Source organism: Labrus bergylta, chromosome 1, assembly GCF_963930695.1.
Source record: "Labrus bergylta chromosome 1, fLabBer1.1, whole genome shotgun sequence".
Taxonomy (NCBI): domain Eukaryota; kingdom Metazoa; phylum Chordata; class Actinopteri; order Labriformes; family Labridae; genus Labrus; species Labrus bergylta.
The window spans coordinates 31,788,590-31,808,035 of NC_089195.1; the positions used below are offsets into that span (position 1 = coordinate 31,788,590).

Genomic DNA, 19,446 nt, shown 5'->3' on the forward strand with positions numbered 1-19,446 from the left:
GCGACGAGTTGTTTCTTCAGATTTTACTTTAATGGTTAAAATGGCAAACTTGAACCGAAAGACATTTAAAAAGACATGACCAGAGAGTCAGGAACATCTTTCAGTTAAGACACATTCACTGGTCTGGTCTGACTGGATTAAAAGTTAAGACACCTTAAAAAACTGGATGATTGTTAAATGGCACAAGAGTCAGACAAAGAACATTTATATTTATGACAGCAGAAAAGAACAATGAGTGAGAAGTTTGTTAAAAGAAAGCAGGAATAGATTGTCAGACAACACTACACATGCACAGGACAAAAGCAGCAATCCTACTTTGTCCACAGGGGGTGCCAAAGTTGTTTCTCACAGGAGGTATAAATGCTGGTAAAAGAAAGAAAAGTATTTCATCATCCATTTGTGCACACTTTGTTCCCGACTTCTATCAGACATTTGCCTCCTGGTCGATGAGGGGGTTAAGGTCCAGCTTCGTCTTCTCCAGAGCTGCAGACTTAGCCCGCCGAGAGGGGCGCACCATGGGGACGGACTCTGGAACGTTTTCTCCATCGCTGCAGCCGCAACAAAATGTATGAATTTATATTATTTTAGTCAAGGGTTGTTTAATTTGTATGTTAAATGATTAGTGATAAATATATATTTAGACAAGTTTAGATAAATAAAGTGTAGGCTTTGTATGTTTAAAAATAATAAGTGTGGTTTACAAGGCATTGACAATTCATTAGTCGTATATATGCCTACATATTTTCTTTTGACTAAAAAGGCTTCATAAAGAGTCAAACAGTTTGGCTAGTTTGAACTGTGATTGTCATAATGCATTTCTGCAGAAAAAGATAAAGTGACTTCAAATCAGAACATTTTGACCTTTAAAATTAAATTCCCATTAGGCCTACATGCGTTCTCTAAAAGATACATTTCTGAATATTTATCTAAAAAAAACACATCTTGAGCATTTCTGTAATTTCTGCTGACGGATCACTCGCCTCTCCTCGGACGACTCTGCCCTCCTGCTCGGCTTTCTGCCCGTTCTGGGCGTGCAGACTTTCCTCTGACCTGCGCACACAAACACTCAGGTTACATCAAAGTTGCTGAGTCAACTCCTTCACTCAGGTAGACGAGAGAGGAGCTCTAAAAATATAGTAGAGAGCGGTATCAACAACTGCAGATTCAGGTGAGTGTGCAGAAACCTGCGTTACCTCTTTTGGCTCTCTTGGCAGATTTCGATGGATCGTCTGCTGCAGCCTCTGTGGAAAGACGGCAGAGAGAAACCTCGTGTTATTACAGTTCCTGTCTTCTTAACTTGACAAAAGGCCAAACGGAGTGAGGTGTTTAATCCACTTAGCAACATTCTAGTAATAATGTCTAATCCTTTGAGAGGGAGAGTGTGTGGAGTAAGTCTACTTTGAAGACATCTCATTACGGATGCTAAGCTGGATGTCAGGCAGGCAGTTCTACAGACTGTCACTGTGTTTGCATGTGTACCGTCTGCATTGACGTCCAGGGGCTGTAATGCGCTGGCGTTGAGTAGCTCCGCCTGTTCTTTTGAGTCCACGAGCTGAGACACCATCTTCTCCAGAAAACGGAGACAGTTGCGATCCTTCACCACCTGGAGGAAAGCAGCAGTGATGAGGAGTATGTACATTTATACAGCCAGTATTTAAAGTGCATTTTGAGTCAAACTACTGACAGTGAATATCTTTCTTTTGGTCCAGCCTTAAACACTGTCAACATCGGTTTGATGCATTACCGTGACAATTTGAACAGCCATTTATGAGCATATTAGAAACCCCTATTAGACGACCCCCTGACTGACTAAGTGCCCCTCTTGTTGCCTTGTGTCTCTCCCCACTCAGTTTGTCTTGAGGTAGCCAGTTAATTTGATGTCATGCTCCTGGGCAGACTGGGCCTTATATTTTTTAAACTGGCATCTCAGTCTTTCTTTCTCTCTCTTGTCAACACTACATTTGTTTTGTGTCCAAGGAGAGGATTAAAATCACGCTGCAGAAACATCCCCCCGTACACATCAAAGACACATTTGCAAAAACATTACAAGTACCACTTTGTCCACAGGGGGCGCCCAAAATCAACACAAACAAGAAGTGTCTCACAGGAACTTGAACATAATCATCCGGTTAAAATTTAGATTTGTGCAACGGAGTCATCAACAGATTCTTCTAAAACTTAAAATATGTTTCCATCAGCCTCAGCTGCATGATGTGTTGGTCCTGAACAGTGAATGTTGGCAGGCTAAAACAGTAACCAGCCTGCTAACACAGCAGCACACTAGCACAGTCATTGTGTCCTCGTGTTAGCATGCTGATCTTGAAATGCTTCGCCTGATCTCAGCCTCCTCTAGCTGCTAGTTGATATGTGTATATGTACCTGTACAAGCTGCTGCAGCAGCGTCTGCAGGTCTCTCCTGACCGTCTCGTCTCGGCTGAGCTCCAGGTTGCTCAGAGTCTTGGCATAGAGACGCACCTCGGGGGCTGTGGGGTCTCTCAGCATCTCACCGCAAATGCGTACAGCCAAGAAGTCATGGACACACACCTCCTACAGACACAAGCCACAAATATACCCTCAATTTATGAACATATACTGAAGCAGAACAGAAAACATTCGGACAGTAACTGTGGAAAGAAAAAGCAATATGAAGAAAAAGCTTAGGGGGCTCATTATAATACAAGCACTAATGAGGAACTTCAAAATTAAGCCCAGCCAGATTGATCAGGGAGGATCTGACGAGCTCACATCGCTCTCAGTCTCAGTAGATGTTTTATTACCTCTGTATTGGTGGAGGGCTTAATAAGTGCGGTGGGACGGGTCAGCTCCACCAGGAGCTCGACCACGTTGTTAATATCCACCTCAGCTAGCGGAGAGGTGGCCGGGGCGTTCATAAGAGTCCGAACAGTCGGCAGGAAACTCTCCTCCAAGACCTCCTGGTGGGCCCTGAAACAAAGATTGAATCCATGTTAGTTTGTAATGAAGACCAAATAACTTCACTGAGGCCAGTTATCACACCTAAAATCATCAATATGCACACCTAGCTGACTCAACAATTCAAGGAAGTTATCCTCGCTAGTCCTCACCAGAATCACAAGTCAGTTAAACATATACAGCATTTGTATCAAAAGACATTTTGAGTTCCCACAGGAGCAGCACTGTTTTGGAGTGTTAAAATAAAAGCTGTGTGTGTGGGCTGTGTCAGCTTAAAGAGGCGTATGGAGCAGAGCAACATGTAACCACATTCAGCTCAAAGGAATGGACATGACCCTGCGAGGAGGACCGAGGGCTGCTGGTGCTGCAGTCAGCCACAATCGGCCAACCAATCAGAGATCTCCTCTGACTTTTAAAGGTCTAATTTTAATGATGAGTGATTTGAATTGTATCGAGGTCTTATTCCTGCAATTGTTGAATTTCTTGTTCTAATAAATATATTTGGAGGTGAGGGGACAGCTGCTGTCGTTAAGATTTAACTTCTTTTTTTTTTTGTCAGCTCCTAGAATCAGAATCAGGTTTTACTGCTAAGTACATTTACACATACAAGGAATTTGACTTGGTGTATTGGTGCTAAACAATTAACAAGGAAGAGTTGCTACTAGATGCTTACAATAAAGTATCTATTTATCTAAATTACCTGCAGACGCTTTGATCCCACTCAGTCACAAACGTGACACAGTTCATCACAAAAATAACGAGACAAGATATCCACTAAATTTAAATAAATCGTGCTCAATGTTGACCGTTTCCTGAGCCTTAGATTAAAGGCTTTATATGTGATTTTTAGATCCAGCAGATGTCGCCCTTGAGCACCAGCATGAAACCAAAACAACTCGCGCTGCATTGTTGTGTTAGCATGCTAATGCTAGTGATCTTTATTATGCTGGTATCTTCACACTGCATGTAAATTTACCTGAAATGAGCGTGACCTAGAAACACAGTTAAGCAGTGAGTACAGTATGTTATTCTTCTTTTCTCTAGTCCCTCAATTAAACAACTTTTATACACGAGGGGAGGAGTCAGCCGGCCGTCCGGGCGATGTAAACAAAGTGAAGATAGGACTCTGAAAACTCTGAAAACATCACAGACAGTGGGACTCGGGTGTTACACCCATTGTAGACAGTCATGACTCACAGAGTTATTTTCAGAGGATATACTTGATTTATATAATATTTAAGAGTGAAAAATCACATAGAAAGACTTTCAGACAGGTCGACTAGTCTGAAATTAAATGTCTGTATAACCGACTAGGAAGTTAGTCGTCAGGGGTATCCCAACCAATTATAAAGGAACGAGGACTTCAAGATGACCACATAGCTTATTGTGTGTGTGTGTGTGTGAGTGTGTGTGACCTGCTCTCGCGGGCGTAGAGCTGGAAGAAGACTCCAAGGCAGTGCCGTAGTCGTGTGTCGTCCTCGGTGACAGGATTGTACCACAACAACACCAGACGGGAGAGCATCTTGGCACTGGACATGCGGCCGGTGTAAATCAGTTTAGCCAGACCCTCAGCGGTCTCTGTGCGCAGGTCAGACACCTGAAACCCAAGAGGATAATATTTTTTTTTTTAAATGTCTCCAGCTGTTTCACATATTAAAAAAAAAAAGACATGCATGAGTTTGTTTTTGAAGTTTCACCTCGCTGTCCAGGAACTCTGAGAGCATCACGATTATACTCTGTGAGGTTTCCTCGGGGGTGTCTCCCTTCTCCTCGGCCACAGGTGCGTCCTCTTCCTGTCTGTCCGGGGACTGAGAGGGCGGGGCGGTCTGAGCGGCAGCCGAGTCAGAGAGCAGCTCGAAGCCGAACAGCAGCAGCAGGTCGATGATCGCCCGCAGAGCACTGATACGGATCTTTATCTCATCCAGCTGGGCTATCTAAAAAAATAAAGAATAAAAACACACACACACACACACACACACACACACACACACACACACACACACACACACACACACACACACACACACACACACACACACACACACACACACACACACACACACACACACACACACACACACACACACACACACACACACACACACACACACACACACACACACACACACACACACACACACACACACACACACACACACACACACACACACACACACACACACACACACACACACACACACACACACACACACACACACACAGCAACATATACAAATCAATAAAAACACATTTAAAAACACGCTTCAGATCTGTGGATTATCTCAGCTGCAGAAATCTAAAGACCCTAACTCCTACATGTTGAAAGGATATTTGAATATCAGGTCATTCAATGTAAAACCTTATCGTTACCTGTAGCAGCAGCACCATGTGTGTTTTGGCGAGCTCCCGGCTGTGCAGAGTGCATGTTCCCAAACACACCACGGCCATGTTGCGGACAGCTGGGTGAGCGTTTGCTATACAGGGCAGGACCTGACAGAGAGGGGGACAAATGGTTACAACTTTTATTCACTTGCATACATTGATAATTGTCTGACGACGTGAGATGAAAGATCAAAAGAAATGGCTGGGATTAAACCAAGAAGTCATCATCTCCTGAGTGTTTTTTACAGACTGTGTGGTATTCAAAATGCATGCATGAGTCTGCAGTGTAGGTCTTTACCAGAGAGGACATGAGGGCACTTATGGTTGGACCAATCCTCGTCTTGATGCTCATCTGCTTCAGCAGCTCCGCACACATTGTGAGACACCTCAGCAGAGTCTCGGGGTCGTTCTGAAAGACAGAAAAACAAACTGGAGTCAGGATCTTTTCTCTGCATTTTGACCTGTAGGAGGAAAATGTTTGAACTTTGAAGAGGTGCAAAGAAACTGCAGTTCCTCAAGTGTCCACTAGTTTAACAGCAGAAATCTAAATGTTTACAGCCTGGTAACTCGTCCCTTTTGATTTTATCAAACCTGAGACATAAAGATAAATTTGTACAATTAGGGGCGTGGCTTAGTTGAGCTGTTTGCCAGAAGGCTAAAGGCTAGCCAAAGCTAGGTTGAGAGAGCATTTCCAATATAACCGCCACCATTGGGCTTTGAAACGCCTCTTTACAGTCGATGGATGACATCACTGAAATCACAACCATGTTTTATACAGCCTGTGGTGAGTGTGTGTGGTTCTTTACCTTCTCAACGCGGGTCTCCTTGTCAGCCTGCTGGCTGCTCGCTGCGATCTCCTGGATGACGTTGTTCCTGCGGTTCTCGAGCTCTGTGATGGTGTCCTTCAGGCCGGCAGCACGGCTGAAGTCCTGCGCCGCGATACAGTCCTCCAGGGTTTGATTGGCCTCCATGATACGCACCTTCACCTCTGCAAGCTGGAGGAGGGGAGGAGGAGGGGGGAGGAGGAAAGCAAATTGAGTTGGGGACATGGGAGCCATTCCTTAGATATAACACACTCCAGAGGATTAATGACTGTTGAGATGGGAAACGACACCTCCATCAACAATAAAAACAACAACAGCTGAGGGTTTGGGACGCGTTAGAACCCTCTAGAGTTTAAAGTACTCACTGAAAAGAAAGAAAGAAAGACAGAGAGAGAGAGAGAGAGAGAGAGAGAGAGAGAGAGAGAGAGAGAGAGAGAGAGGAGCAGGTGCACAGATGGTATGGGAGCTAAACACCTGGGTACGACTGACTTCCTTGGCAGCTGTTTGGCCTCCAAGATATTACAGGCATTCTTCAGTGCTTGTTTGAAGATGAAGGATTGAGACAGGTCGGTGACTGTAGCCGTGCCCACAGTTGTGAGCATCCCCTCTGTGCATATTTGTGTTCATAGAAAGAAGCTGCCTTTCACAGAGTCAGCCAGATCAGTGTGACTTGAAAAACAAAGCTAGCTACTAGTCATGGATACACCAGACAGAGTTCAGATCATAGCACACACATAATAAGATCTTTCCACCTCACTTGTTTAAAACGTGCTGTGGCTCCAAATACAAAGCATCTGTGCAGCTGGAGGCGCAGAGACATGGACGAATAGAAACGGACAGACAGAGGGAGGAAACAGAGCAAGCATCTCAGAACTGAGAGCGCTGAGATGCCGAAAGCTTTTTTTTTTTCTACTCTCTTTTAGAATCTGTTAACCTTGAATAAAAATGTTTTGATTTTCCATAGCACACAGTGAGGTTGTCAAAGCAATGTGTTAGTTATTTTTCGATACTACATGTTTTTTAAAACGTTACAATCTCTGTTACTGTAACGGTGGAAAGAAAGGAAAAGTACAGAAACTTTAAAAAAAAAAAAGAAAGTTGTATTTTAAAAAGAGGGACCGTCTAAATTGCACAAACACACACATTGCCAATGTTTTGTGCAATTCAGTGAGTGTGCAGGAGCTTGCTTGCAATTTTTGGTAATAAAAACAAGACATTGCGCAGCATCGGGTGTCTAAGATTTCTATTTTTGTTGCCTTTGTATCAAACAGGTATCGATATCGTTAACTCATTTCATATGTAGTATTGTAACCATCCTTATACAGAGAAGTGCGAGTGTGAATGATCTAAACCCTCTCACGAAGAGGAGACATATTGTTGCAATGTGCTGAATATTTGGTGTTTTCATGCGTCCAAAAAGCAGCAGCCTGATTGGGAAGGATTACTGAGTGTAATTTCTTGATGGTGCCGTCAGTCGGCAGTGTTTGTTACCGACCTGGACCTGCTGCCGACGGCTCTCGTTCTCATCCACGGGCACGCTGGTCTCCGTGATGGGCTCCCTCACATCTGAGATGATCTCTGCCACCTGGTCGAGAAACGGGTCAGCTCATTTTAACATCAGTCTCAGCGATAATGACACCCACTGTTGAATTAAACAAACTTCACCTGTAGGTTTTTCATTCCTGACTAAAGTTCAGGGTTAGGAGTTAAGTGTTACTCACAGTCTGTATGCGTCTGAGGTCATCCAGGATAAGGGCGAGAAGTTTCTCGGTGAGAAGGGAGACCAGGGAGGAGGGAGTCTGAGGGAGAGCCAGCATCTCCTGCAAAACGGCCAACACCCTCTTTCTATACGATCCAATAAAACAGGACGAGTCGGAATTAAAAACCCTCAGAAGGTCACACACACGTGGCAGATTTCAAAATTATGTTTGAATCCCACTTTCTAAAATGTTGCTAACACAATCGTGCGTCTCCTCTGATTCCTACCTGCCGCCCTCCTCGTTGGTGTCCAGACACCCGATCAGATGGATGAGCTGCTGTGAGATGAACTCTTTGGTCATGACGAGCTCCAGCTGGTTAAAGTCGGCCCTCTGTTCCTCGGACAGCAGAGGCACCGCCTTCAGATATCTAAAACAGCAAAGAGTCAGATGTAACAACAGCTCTCAGAGTGCAGTCACAAACCAGCTGAGGCTAAGGGAATCACAGTGATGCAATGAAGAGCACATCACAAAGCAATATCAGACGCAGTGCTGCAAATGTGATCGTTGTTAAGCCTGCACCAGCACTGCCTGCTAGCCAAAGCTACAGCAACATTAGCCGTCAGCTAGCCCCAGACAGATCTATACATCTGTGCAATTAATCTAAATTAATGAGAAGCCGGTTTATTTTATGAGCAGATAAATGCATCAAGCATGCCACCCTGTTCAAGCAGATTTAAGGAGCCATCACTCCACATCTATACATTTATTAAGAAGGCGGTAGAACAGCAATCACTATGTTGATGAAGAGAAAAGTTCCTTTGAGTCCTTCCATATCGAGAGGAAGAAGGTGCATAAAATGTTGTTTTTGAAGTCAACACAGGAAGTCTTATGTATGATGTCATCCTTTGCAGCTAAATTGAAATCAGTCATGATCTTAACTTGAGTCATTGGTGGACTTTCACTTGATCACAAACAATCATTAACTTATATTACATTTTCTTCTGACTTATTTTTTTTGCTGGATGGTTTATATATCGAGGTCACACACTTTAATGTAATCATCAGCGTTAATTTGAACTCAAGCAGAGGTAGGACACACAGTTACATACGGAGAGCGCTCCTCAGCTCGGCCTCCGCTCAGATGCCTGAGTGACAACATGGTCATTATGTCAACGGCATCCAAAGCATCACAAAGTACCTTTAAGTAGTCAACGCTATATATGAACAGATGAGGTTCTAACAATGAGTCACGCTGGTCTTTAAACAGCAGTCAGGTCAGGAGCACATATTGAACTTTCTTCATGGAATAAAATGTGAATTAAAACTTGATTTGTGAGGCTGAAACACACTGATGTTAAAGAAGCCTTCTTAAGAACAGAATTTGAGTTTGCCTTGACATTTTTTTGAATTCTTAGCTGCTAAGGAGAAAGGAGAACATAAAGAGGTGAACTGAGAACTAAAAACACTTGTAGAAAACCTGAGGAGGAAATACATTTTATGGGACAACAGATGGAAATGAGCTAGTTAGCTAAATCTGATACAAAGCATCTCTTAGCTTCTGAGACTAATGATTTATTTTGTACACTGTCCCTGATTCAAATAAACGATTAAACTAAACTAACATTTTATGTGTGGATTTATTTATCTGGTTACCTCATGTACATAAACGTCGTAATACAAAACATGAATGGCTTTTCATAATTACGAAGCGTGCTTAGTTTACAAGACAGGCGGACTCGAGAAAGAAAAGATAAGAAGAAAAACAGACAGATATTTTACTGACTTTGTGGCTTATTTAGAGTCATTTTAGTCACATACAGACAGAACACTCCGGGAATTCTCCATAATAAAGGCTGTCCACGTTGTGTGCTCTTCTTGCGCACCTCTTTGAAGCGTGCCAGGGCTAAAGAAGTGTACCGCGCTTGAGCACAGATCGGAGCACTAGTCAAACGATCTGGACTTCGGGGGTGAAGCGTGCTTAAGCAGGGTACAGATTGCCTCGTGTAAATCTCGATCAAAATAATCAGCGTTGCCATAATCGAGTCGCTCTATTTTAACCGCTTCTGTAACTTCAATGACTGACAGATCATTGAAGTTATTTTTTACTTATTTGTATACTTTCTGTGTTGTGGTAATCCAGGGGAGAGAGATGATTCAATCTTTGTTTGCCCCTTTTGTCTGCTGTTTTCATCCCTTCTTTTGAAATGTATTGTACAAGGAATTATGTACATGATATATCGATATGATTCTCCTCTCCTGTATATTTGTGGGCTGTTGTTAAAACCACAACACCTTGTTTTTCCTTTATTGTAAGTGACAATGTTTAAACATAAATAATAAAAAAATGTATCGCAAAAAAAACTTCACTTCTCTCACCCGTAGAGGTAGTCGGCGTAAGATGCAGCATCAGGCAACACCTGCTCCAGCATTTCATCCCCGTCGTCTCCTTTCTCCTTGATGAACTCACACAGAGCTCTCCAGTAAAGCACAGTCTCACAGGTCAGACAGTCCACGGGGATCAGCTTCCTGTTGAGAAAAAAAAAATACCCTTACAATGTCTGACCTCTAACCTCTGTATAAATAACATGTGAGAGGAGCAGGAGAGAGGAGAGGGCCGGGTGTACCTGTTGTCGAGCTGCACCCGGTTCTGCAGAAGTTCTTCAGCTGGCGTTCCTTTGAAAATGGCTTTCAGCGTGTCCAGGGCTGTTTGCGAGCAGTTTTCGACGTCCAGCCTGTGGAGCAGCTCTATGACGTTACCGTCGAGCCGCTGCAGCCAGGAGGGCAGCAGGCGGGAACACACCACATCCCTCACGGCTTCTACAGCGCGCACACACAGCCAGTCCCCGGGCACGAAGGGATTTAAAGGCACAAAATGAATCACTGACTCAGGGTTCCTGTCATTTTCATTCAAACATTTGAAGAAAATCACTTGTTTCAGCTACTCCAATGTAAGATTTGACACTTTTTTAAAGATTTATTTTTGGGCTTTTTGTGCCTTTAATGGAGAGATAGGACAGTGGATAGAGCTGGAAACCAGGGAGAGAGAGCACTAATGTCATCCCATAATAAAATCAGTATAAATATAACTGAAGATCTGCAGTGTTTTAACACTTCTTTACTTTTCCATAGCATCAATCATTAAAACAACGGAGACATTAATGCATCATTTTCAAATATGTGGCATCAAAAAGTATCAAGGTATCGAACATTTTGACAACTTAAGCCAACACACACACACACACAGAGAAGATGGATATTACCTGAAGTGTCACGGAGGCCCTGCTGCAGCAGATTCACTCTCTGTGCGATGCTCAAAGCTTGGATGTGAACTTTGTCAGACAGAACCTTAAACAGAAAGAAAGGTTAAAGTTCAAAAGAGCACAGTTCATAGAAAGAACTAACTAACTTTATTAATGTGGATCTACATGTTGATTACTAGCCATGTGTGTTTTTATATCTACACCAGATCATTTGACATCGGGTGTACCTGGTAGGCGAGCTTGCGGACGTTCTCTTTGATGTCCCGGGTGCGTTTGAGGACTTTGGGGAGGGTGCGAGGAGACATTGCAATGCAGGAAAGAACGGCGCGCCTCACCTCGGCATTTGAATCGTTTTCCAGAATCAACATGTACGCTGAAAAGGGGGAGGGGCAGAAACAGAGTAAGGCACAGTTAGAGGAGTCATTTTAATGAGAAAAATATAAATTGGAACAAGTCAAAGTGATGTTAAAGGCTACTTTAGGTTTATTTATACAGCATATTTCAGCAACGAGGCAATTCAGAGATGCAATATTCTTAAGTGTTGGACATATATCTCTACTCAAAAAGAGATTCTGCTTAAAACAAAAGATGTTACAATCTACTAATCATGACATTTCTGCAGATACATTACACATAAAGCATGCATTGTGCAGGAAAACAAAGGCAGTAGAACAATAACACTAACCATTGATGGTGGGACAGTCGGGATCCTTTGGCTGTTGTAGGCGGGTCATGGCCAAAGCAGCCTGAATCCTCACGTTGGGGAACTTGTCGGTGACGCGCACCAGCATGGCTTGGTGGATGCGATCGAAGAGGTCGTCGTCGATCTGGGCGTTCTCTGCCATGCTGCCCAGCAACTTGTTGATCAGCTGGCACACACGGAAACGCACCGCGTGGCTGCTGGCTTTGTGAGACTGAGAAGAAAAAAGGAGGGTGTAAAATGCATCGGTTCAGAAAAGGGGAGTGGAGAAGGTTTGCTTCAAATATTCATATATCACAACATCAAGTTCCTGTCATTTTACACACAAAGAAAAACTGTGTCTGCAAGATAAATTCTTGTGTAAAAACATGTTTATACCTCCAACAGGAAGTTGAAGATGAAACTCAGGAATGGGTGATCATCCTCAATGTCTTCATCCTCCTCCTCCTCCTGTTCCTCCTGCTCCCCCTCCTCCTCCCCCGCTTTAGGTGCAGACTGGAAACTTGTGGCAAACCGCGCGACAAACTCGATGACGTTTTCAACCGTGGGCTCACGCTTGTAGACTATCATGGCGTACTTCATGTAGTGGACGAACTCTTCGTGGAACAGCGTCTTGTCCTCGAGCTGAAGGATGTCATCGATAACAGGAAACAGTCATCAAAGTTTCCAACAGAACATGTACAAATTAATTAGAAATAAACTTTCTTTGTTGGAACATAACTCCAACTAAAGGGGCGATTTGAGTCTTAATAGTTTTCTGTTTTTGACTTTATTTATATTATAGTCAGAACTGTTGTGTGTGATCACGTCAGCGGCGAAAAAAATAACACGGCATTGATTTAACCAGGTGAGAAGCTCGATGAGATTAAAATCTAGTTTTCTAGTGCGTGTCCTGGACAAGCAGCAGAGTCATCAAAGGTCCCGACAGACAACGAACAGCCCCTCTATTGGGTTCAGGTTAGAGGTCCAGTGTGAGGTGTCCACAGTCGGGGATTTGGGGTCCCATGTCATCTGCTGGTGTTGTGCAACTCTATTTGCTTAGTTGTTTTATTTGTCTCTCAAGAGGTGAGGTCCCTTGTATAAGCCTGTTGGCTGCTTGACCTCTTCTCACACACCTTTTAAATTTTAGTTAATCCTATGGGATGTATTCTTATATGTGTGCTAAATAAATAAATAAAATTGGTCCACTGTGTTTAATCATATCCAGACTGAACGCGGCGGTCTACCAGGAGATTTAAGAGCACTTCATGTTTCCGTCTGCAAACAAGCTCGATGGAGACGCTGATTTCCTTTTCCAGCAGGACTGGACACCTGCCCACAGCGCCAGAACTACAAGTAACTGGTTTGCCGAAAGTGGTATTAATGTGCTTAACTGTCCAGCTGAGTACAGATGTGAATCTCGACACCTTTGAAATGATTTATCACGATTTATGATTAATATTTACATCCCTACTTATTGCAAAAAAAAGGATGTTTAAACATTTTAAGTGTAATGTATTATAATAATAATAAAGTTTATTTATAAACTTTGTAACATAGCAATGAGTAAGGTCTTTTTACCTGCTCTTTTGTAATGTTAACAGACAATGAGTAAGGTATTTTACCTGCTTTTTGTAAAGTGTCTTGAGATAACACTTGTTATGAGTTGATGCTATACAAAATAAATTGATTGAAAAGTGAATTGAATTTACAAAGTGCTTTACATCAACAACAAAAAAACACAGCAAAAACAAGAATATAACACAATATGTTATTTAACCTTTATGTTTACTGTGTGCATGATGGTTTCTGCACAACTGTGAATATTCAGAGTATATCTGTAACAACTGCAGCTCTGTTTTTAACTTCTCCAGTATTTAATGAAGACTGTTTGCTCTCTTTAAGGGGCTCTTTGCTGCTCTACATTTATCCGGTGTGTGATACATTTTGGTTCCTCTTTGTTATTTTAATGTTATCAGCTTCACCTGTACATATAAAGGTAATACAGGGTCCATGAATACACATGAGCATGTAGAGGTTACCTTGCAGTATCTGCTCTTCAGACTCGCCACCAGCTTCGCCTTGTTGTTGTGGCCTCTCTGAGCGCGCTGAAACGCCTCTTTAATCTCCATTTCGTTGTCCGCAGTCATCTTTCCTCCAAAGAAAACAACAAACAAAGTCAGAATAACTCAAACAGTCGTATGAGCTTTCCTTACAACAACAACAACATTTGCTAAATGTTTACTAAACAGTAGCAGCAGCCTGAAGGTCCCCGGTGCCTCGTTAGTTAACGTTACCTCATCAGCTCCGCCTCGATACGACTCACACAGAAAACATCATAAACGAGCTAAATCACGAGGGATTAAGTTCACTAAGTGTACGAGACACACGCTGCTTCGTTCCTTTTTTTGTTCTTGTCACGATTAGATAAAGTATTAATGAAATAATTAAACGTAAAATACGTTTTAGAAATGTACCTCTCCTTTCGTTTTCTTCTCACAACACTGCCGCCGGTTTTCAAAAATTCAACTGACGTGTGTTCTCGCGAGAAGTGAGACGAGAACTCGTAATGCCTACGTCATGAGGAACGGTCTTGTTTTTTGTTTTGTTTTTTTGCATTTCAAAAAGGTATTTAAACTGTTTGACAAATCACAAATTGCTTTGAATGCCTGTTTTTTTAAACTTTACAAAGATATATTTTTTGCTGGTTTGAAAAGGAAACGTTTTTCCTGTAAATATTTAGTAACACTGGGTGGATATTTGGATTGTAAATACACTGGGATTGTTATTCATTTAATGTATAAGGTGAAAAAGAAACTACTCATTTGTATATTAGTTGTAAACAATTTGAGCGTTTCTTGGAATAATATATGAAACAATAGAAAGTGAGAAATGGGACTTGGACATATACGTTTTACTTCTACCTACTCTTTTGTTTTGTTTACTTGTTATGTCTTGTTTAAGTTTTTGGTTCAAAATAAAATCTTTCATTTAAAGCTGCATATTTAGACAACAAAATAAAACATAACCAAGAATAACAACACACAAATATATAATAACTTTAAATAAATTCAAATAAAATACATTAACATGGAATTAATACAATTAAATTAAAATGAACTACACATTTGGGGGTTTAATCGACTGAAGTAATTCATGTCTTCTGTTAGGCTTTTATTTATTTCTCCGAGTTTTTTTTCCCCTGAGTTTAGTCTGTCAGGATGTCTTTTTTTGGATTAACAAAATTTTTAAGGCAACAGGGGAAAAAGTAAAATAGTTATATATTGTCTTCCAGCTAAAACAACAACAACATCAATAGCAACCTTGAAAGAGCTTTTTAATTGAGCATTTGTCTGCCAGTCTCTGTATTCATAACAACTGAATACTTTAAGTTATGGATTTGGGTCGTTCAAAATTAGCTTTCTGTTAATATTATATACATGATATTTAGATAAAAGCATAGAAATCAAATCCCTTTTCAACAGGACAGAATGTATTGTTCTTTTCTGCCTTTTGACCCTGAGTTTCATTCATTGTGCCGATATATTTGTATCTCCTCTTTAAAAAAAATGTCTTGTGTTGTAAAAATCAAAAGTGTTTATAAATAAAATCTATAAAGGTTCTGACTGCAGAAGTTGTGAGACAAAAACATAAACATGACATCACACTTCACATCATATAAAAATGTGGTTTGTTTGCATAATTTTTTTATTTGTCAGTAAAACTCAGTGTGGATTAATTTCTGTATGAAAATAAATCATCATTCCCTCTAACACAGCCTCTAACCTGCCCACATTTCATGATCAATATTTGGGTCATATATATTGGTATCAAGATGTCAAGGGGTCACAGAAGACAGCTCACGTGTCTCCACATAGCAAACGAGGCACCTGCAATTGATGGCACCAACAGCCTTCTATCTCTGGAAATCAATTTATCACAGAGGATTCTCTGTCGGGCTTGTGCTTAAGACCGGCGCGTGTGGGCGTAGGATTATCTGAGAGGTGTATTATCAAATTAAATATGTATGATTGTGGATGCGAGGGCTGAAAGTCTCTCCATTAGTCCTTACACCTGATATGTCGGCATAAAGACACTAAAAGGCGGCCTCTATAGCGCTTCTGCAAATCCTCATGCACATGCAGTTAGTGATCCTCTAAATGCTTAAAAGAACAAATACATAACACTATTAGGAAACATGCAAACATCAAACTAACATTTCTTATTTCATTAGTCATCCAGCGACATATGTAATACATATTTATCCATTTAGACCTTGAAGTAAATGTGACACCACAGCATTATCCTGCTGTGACCCGCTGGATTAGAAACATGGGCAGCGCAGACAAATCCCCTAAAGGATTCCCCGATCCTTTAAATCCCTGATTATGTAGCCTACACATTTGATTGATTACTATTTCTTTGGACACATTCTCCAGTGAAGGCCCCAAAAGGCTGGGTGAAAATCCTTCCATCAGTCTCCTCCTGCTGAATCCTCATACCTCCCCGACCTCTCCCTTTAAGAACTCGGTGTCCTTTAAGTGTTTTCTTGGTCTCAAATTAAAATGGCACACACTTTCAGAGAGTCTTTTTTCTCTGAGGGATTCATGTTATTACTCAGTTGGATGAATGAAAACATGAAGAAAAGAAAAAACTTGAAGGATTCAGATCCTGTTTATTTTCATGTATCTGCATTTCTGACCGTTTGCTGCAGGAAAGATGAAGGTTCAACAGTGATGGGAGAACAACTCAACCACATGGCCACAGTTAAAGGGACACACCATAGACTTTACAAATATACTTAAGTGTGTTTATAAAGAGGGGTAATATGAACAAAAGTAGATCTTTATACTTGGAGAATGTTTGTCTCCTTTTAGAAAACAACCCTGATAACGTCATCTGGATGTTTTTTTAAAACCGTTTGTTGTCACCAAGTAATTTGATTGGACGAGAGTCACATCCTGAGTGCTGATATACAGAACAAAGATATTAGTACTTTAAACCATTTGTAGGCCATCACTCTGATACAGGAGTTCTGAATAGCCAACGTCATGTGATTAGAATTACATGAACTGTTTTTGTATTTGTGGAAATTTCAAGAAAGTTTCAGGCAGACTGCCTCTGAAATCTTTCTTCTTTTTAAATATTTATTTTGGGGCCTATAATGCCTTGATTTAGAGATAGGGCAGTGAATAGAGGGTTAGGGTTCTGGAAAGGAGCCACACGTCAGATTCAAACCCAGGACCCCCACTTGTACATGGGGTGCGCACAGGCCACTAGAGACTTTTCCTACCTGACAGATGAGAAAACAGATGAGTTATTAAACAATTCTACACCAAACATTGTGAACCAATAGGCTACAGAAGAAAGCTCTTGATACTGAATAAGTTTTGTACAAACATGTAAACATGTTTTATCTGCTGTTAAAACAGGCTTTTCAAAATAAAACCTAACAGGGATGATTGGCATTTGGTACCAGCCTCAAGTGGACACCCGGGGTACTGCAGTCATTGGCTTAATTTTTAACACCAATGGATGCCATTTGAGGGAATTTAGAATATATTAGGCTTATGCATTTTAAACTGTACAGATGTCTATCCCTGAGCCCTTGTGCATTAGGTGCACAGTTACACTAATCTAGTAATTTAAGAGCATAAAGTTACATCAGACAACTAATTGGCTTACTAGTTAATATAATAATTGAGGTAGAAGTACACAAATCTGAGCTGCGTTTCAAAAACAACAACAACAACACGGATTTGTAGTATAGTCTATAAGCACACCTTCAGGCTGTCATGTGTTTCTGGTACTCTCAGCGTATTCTGTTTACGACATCTGACTGAGGGAGTAAAATCACACGACTGGACCCCCCAGAGACCCTCCTCCTCTCCTCCTCTCCTCTCCTCCTCCTCTCCTCTCCTCTCCTCCCTCCTCCTTCTCACGGTGATCCAGCATTGATACAGCAGCGCCGGTAGGGGCGGGGCAGCACTGCAGCAGTGCGCTTCTCTCTCTCTCTCTCTCTCTCTCTCTCTGTCTCTCTCTCTCTCACTCTCTCTGTCTCTCTCTCTCTCTCTCTGTCTCCGGTAATGTTCCGGTAAGGATACAACACGCCCCTCTCCGCCCCTGCCGCGAGACAGGTGGTTGGACTGTAAATGCCTCCATCCGCGAGCGCTCCCTCTTAGAATAAGATTAGAATTTAAAAAAAAAAAAAAAAAAAAAATACCCCGAGAGAGCGCGTCCCCGATGGACTCCCAGCGTGTGACCTCCCCGATCACCGGGCGGATAGCGGGAGAGGGGGGCAACAACAACCGGAACGCACGAGGAGAGCCCCACCGATTCGACTACCTAATGTTTTCCGGCGAGTCGCTCCAGCTGCTGTTCACGGGAGGGGGTCTACCGAGGGACGAATGAGATGCGCGAGTGAAAAGTTGACACGATTTTTGGTGGGAATTTGCATCCGAGAGGCGGCGGCGGCGTGCGGCGGGATCATTTTCTTGACTATCCTCCGGGTTTTGGAAGTCCCTCCCCTCCCTTGTGTGTGTTGGAGGTTCATTATGGCTTCAGGCGCCGGTAAGGCTGCACAGCCTCCCCCCGGGCCGGGCTCCGCCGTTAACGGGACTGCGGCAGACTTCCAGAACATCGAGCAGGAGCTGTACGACTACCAGATGCACAGCAAGATGTGCAAGAAGATCGCTCAGCTCACCAAGGTAAGAAAGAGAACCTGCCGGTGACACCGAGAGATGCGCGCGGCCCGGGCCGGGCTGGCTGGACGCACGCGCTGTCACCGAGTGTGTGATTGGATGATCTGATGGTCTTGCCTCGCGCTGCCATCACTCTGTAACATAATTACTTGGTGAGAACGTGACCTGTAATCATCCTGTGATAGATGATACTCCAACAGATCCCACTGCAGAAATGTTTCTTTATAAAAATCGATTTCAGAGATTAGAAATATGAGAGGAGAACTATAAACTCTCACGTGTTTAAACCTTATCAATAACTGCCAGCATAATTACCTCTTGGGGAAACTTCGATCAGGCTTCATCTGTCTTCGTGACTGACACAGTAATCAGACATCTGCTATCAGTCAGGGGTTGTTGTTTTTTTTGGGGTGCAGGCTGCAGATCTCCAAAACCTACAGTACACCGTGGCACCAATTAAGAGCGACGTGATGATCAGTTAATCTGCGGATTACCTCTGCTATGCATGGATTTCTCTTTTATTAGACCACTGAGTGACCCCAAAAATAAAGACATCTTAACAATTAATTATTATAATAGGCTCCTTTGTGTGATCCCGTGACAAAATCAAGAATCAGTCATCAGGGAATTGGACTGATTGATGCAGCAAAGCTTGAATTTTTACAAGAAAAAGCTTGAATTTCCAAATTATTTAAATGCATTGATTGAGTAATATGTCACACTTCTGACACTCACAATCAGTCCTCATTAGTGCCTGTGTGTTTTTTCCTCCATGCAGAAACAGCCGCACTATAGTGTCTGCTTCTGCTGGTTTTTGATTTTCATACAGTAAGCTAAGAAGAGCTATATGGGGATTCTCCCTCTCTCTGGTGCACAATAATGCTTACAGAAGCAGGGCATGACCCGTTGCTTGTTGAGCTATGACAATTACTGATGACCGTGCAGTTCCCCATCTTCCCTTATGGTTTC

General features: G+C 42.3%; 2 protein-coding genes across 6 annotated transcripts in view; one reads left to right on the forward strand and one right to left on the reverse strand.

Moving 5' to 3' along the window:
- Positions 1-8: 8 nt before the first annotated feature.
- Positions 9-14,320, reverse strand: ncapg (non-SMC condensin I complex, subunit G). 4 transcript variants are annotated; one of them, XM_065959231.1, is made up of 23 exons: positions 14,254-14,320; positions 13,819-13,926; positions 12,176-12,421; positions 11,783-12,011; positions 11,325-11,470; positions 11,098-11,182; positions 10,462-10,654; positions 10,214-10,363; positions 8,947-8,982; positions 8,124-8,264; positions 7,859-7,982; positions 7,633-7,722; positions 6,120-6,308; positions 5,612-5,722; positions 5,302-5,421; positions 4,629-4,865; positions 4,347-4,528; positions 2,778-2,943; positions 2,380-2,547; positions 1,480-1,603; positions 1,194-1,241; positions 981-1,050; positions 9-548 (listed from the first exon to the last, which is right to left on the reverse strand). In XM_065959231.1, the coding sequence occupies exons 2-23, from the start codon at positions 13,924-13,926 to the stop codon at positions 425-427; spliced, it is 3,087 nt and encodes a 1,028-aa protein (XP_065815303.1). In that variant the 5' UTR covers positions 14,254-14,320; the 3' UTR covers positions 9-424. The 4 variants fall into 4 exon arrangements, with proteins under 4 accessions (XP_065815303.1, XP_065815309.1, XP_065815320.1 ...); XM_065959237.1 differs by having other exon boundaries at positions 13,819-13,931; positions 14,254-14,306; XM_065959248.1 differs by lacking the exon at positions 14,254-14,320 and adding an exon at positions 14,074-14,095.
- A 3,500-nt stretch (positions 14,321-17,820) lies between these two features.
- fam184b (family with sequence similarity 184 member B) overlaps positions 17,821-19,446 on the forward strand; it is a 30,866-nt gene continuing 29,240 nt past the window's right edge. Inside the window, exon 1 of one of the 2 annotated variants that reach the window (XM_065959259.1) lies at positions 17,821-18,483. In XM_065959259.1, the coding sequence (XP_065815331.1) occupies positions 18,184-18,483 (300 nt within the window). In that variant the 5' untranslated portion in view covers positions 17,821-18,183. The remainder of the gene's footprint in view (positions 18,484-19,446) is intronic. The other variant, XM_065959262.1, reaches the window with a different exon arrangement.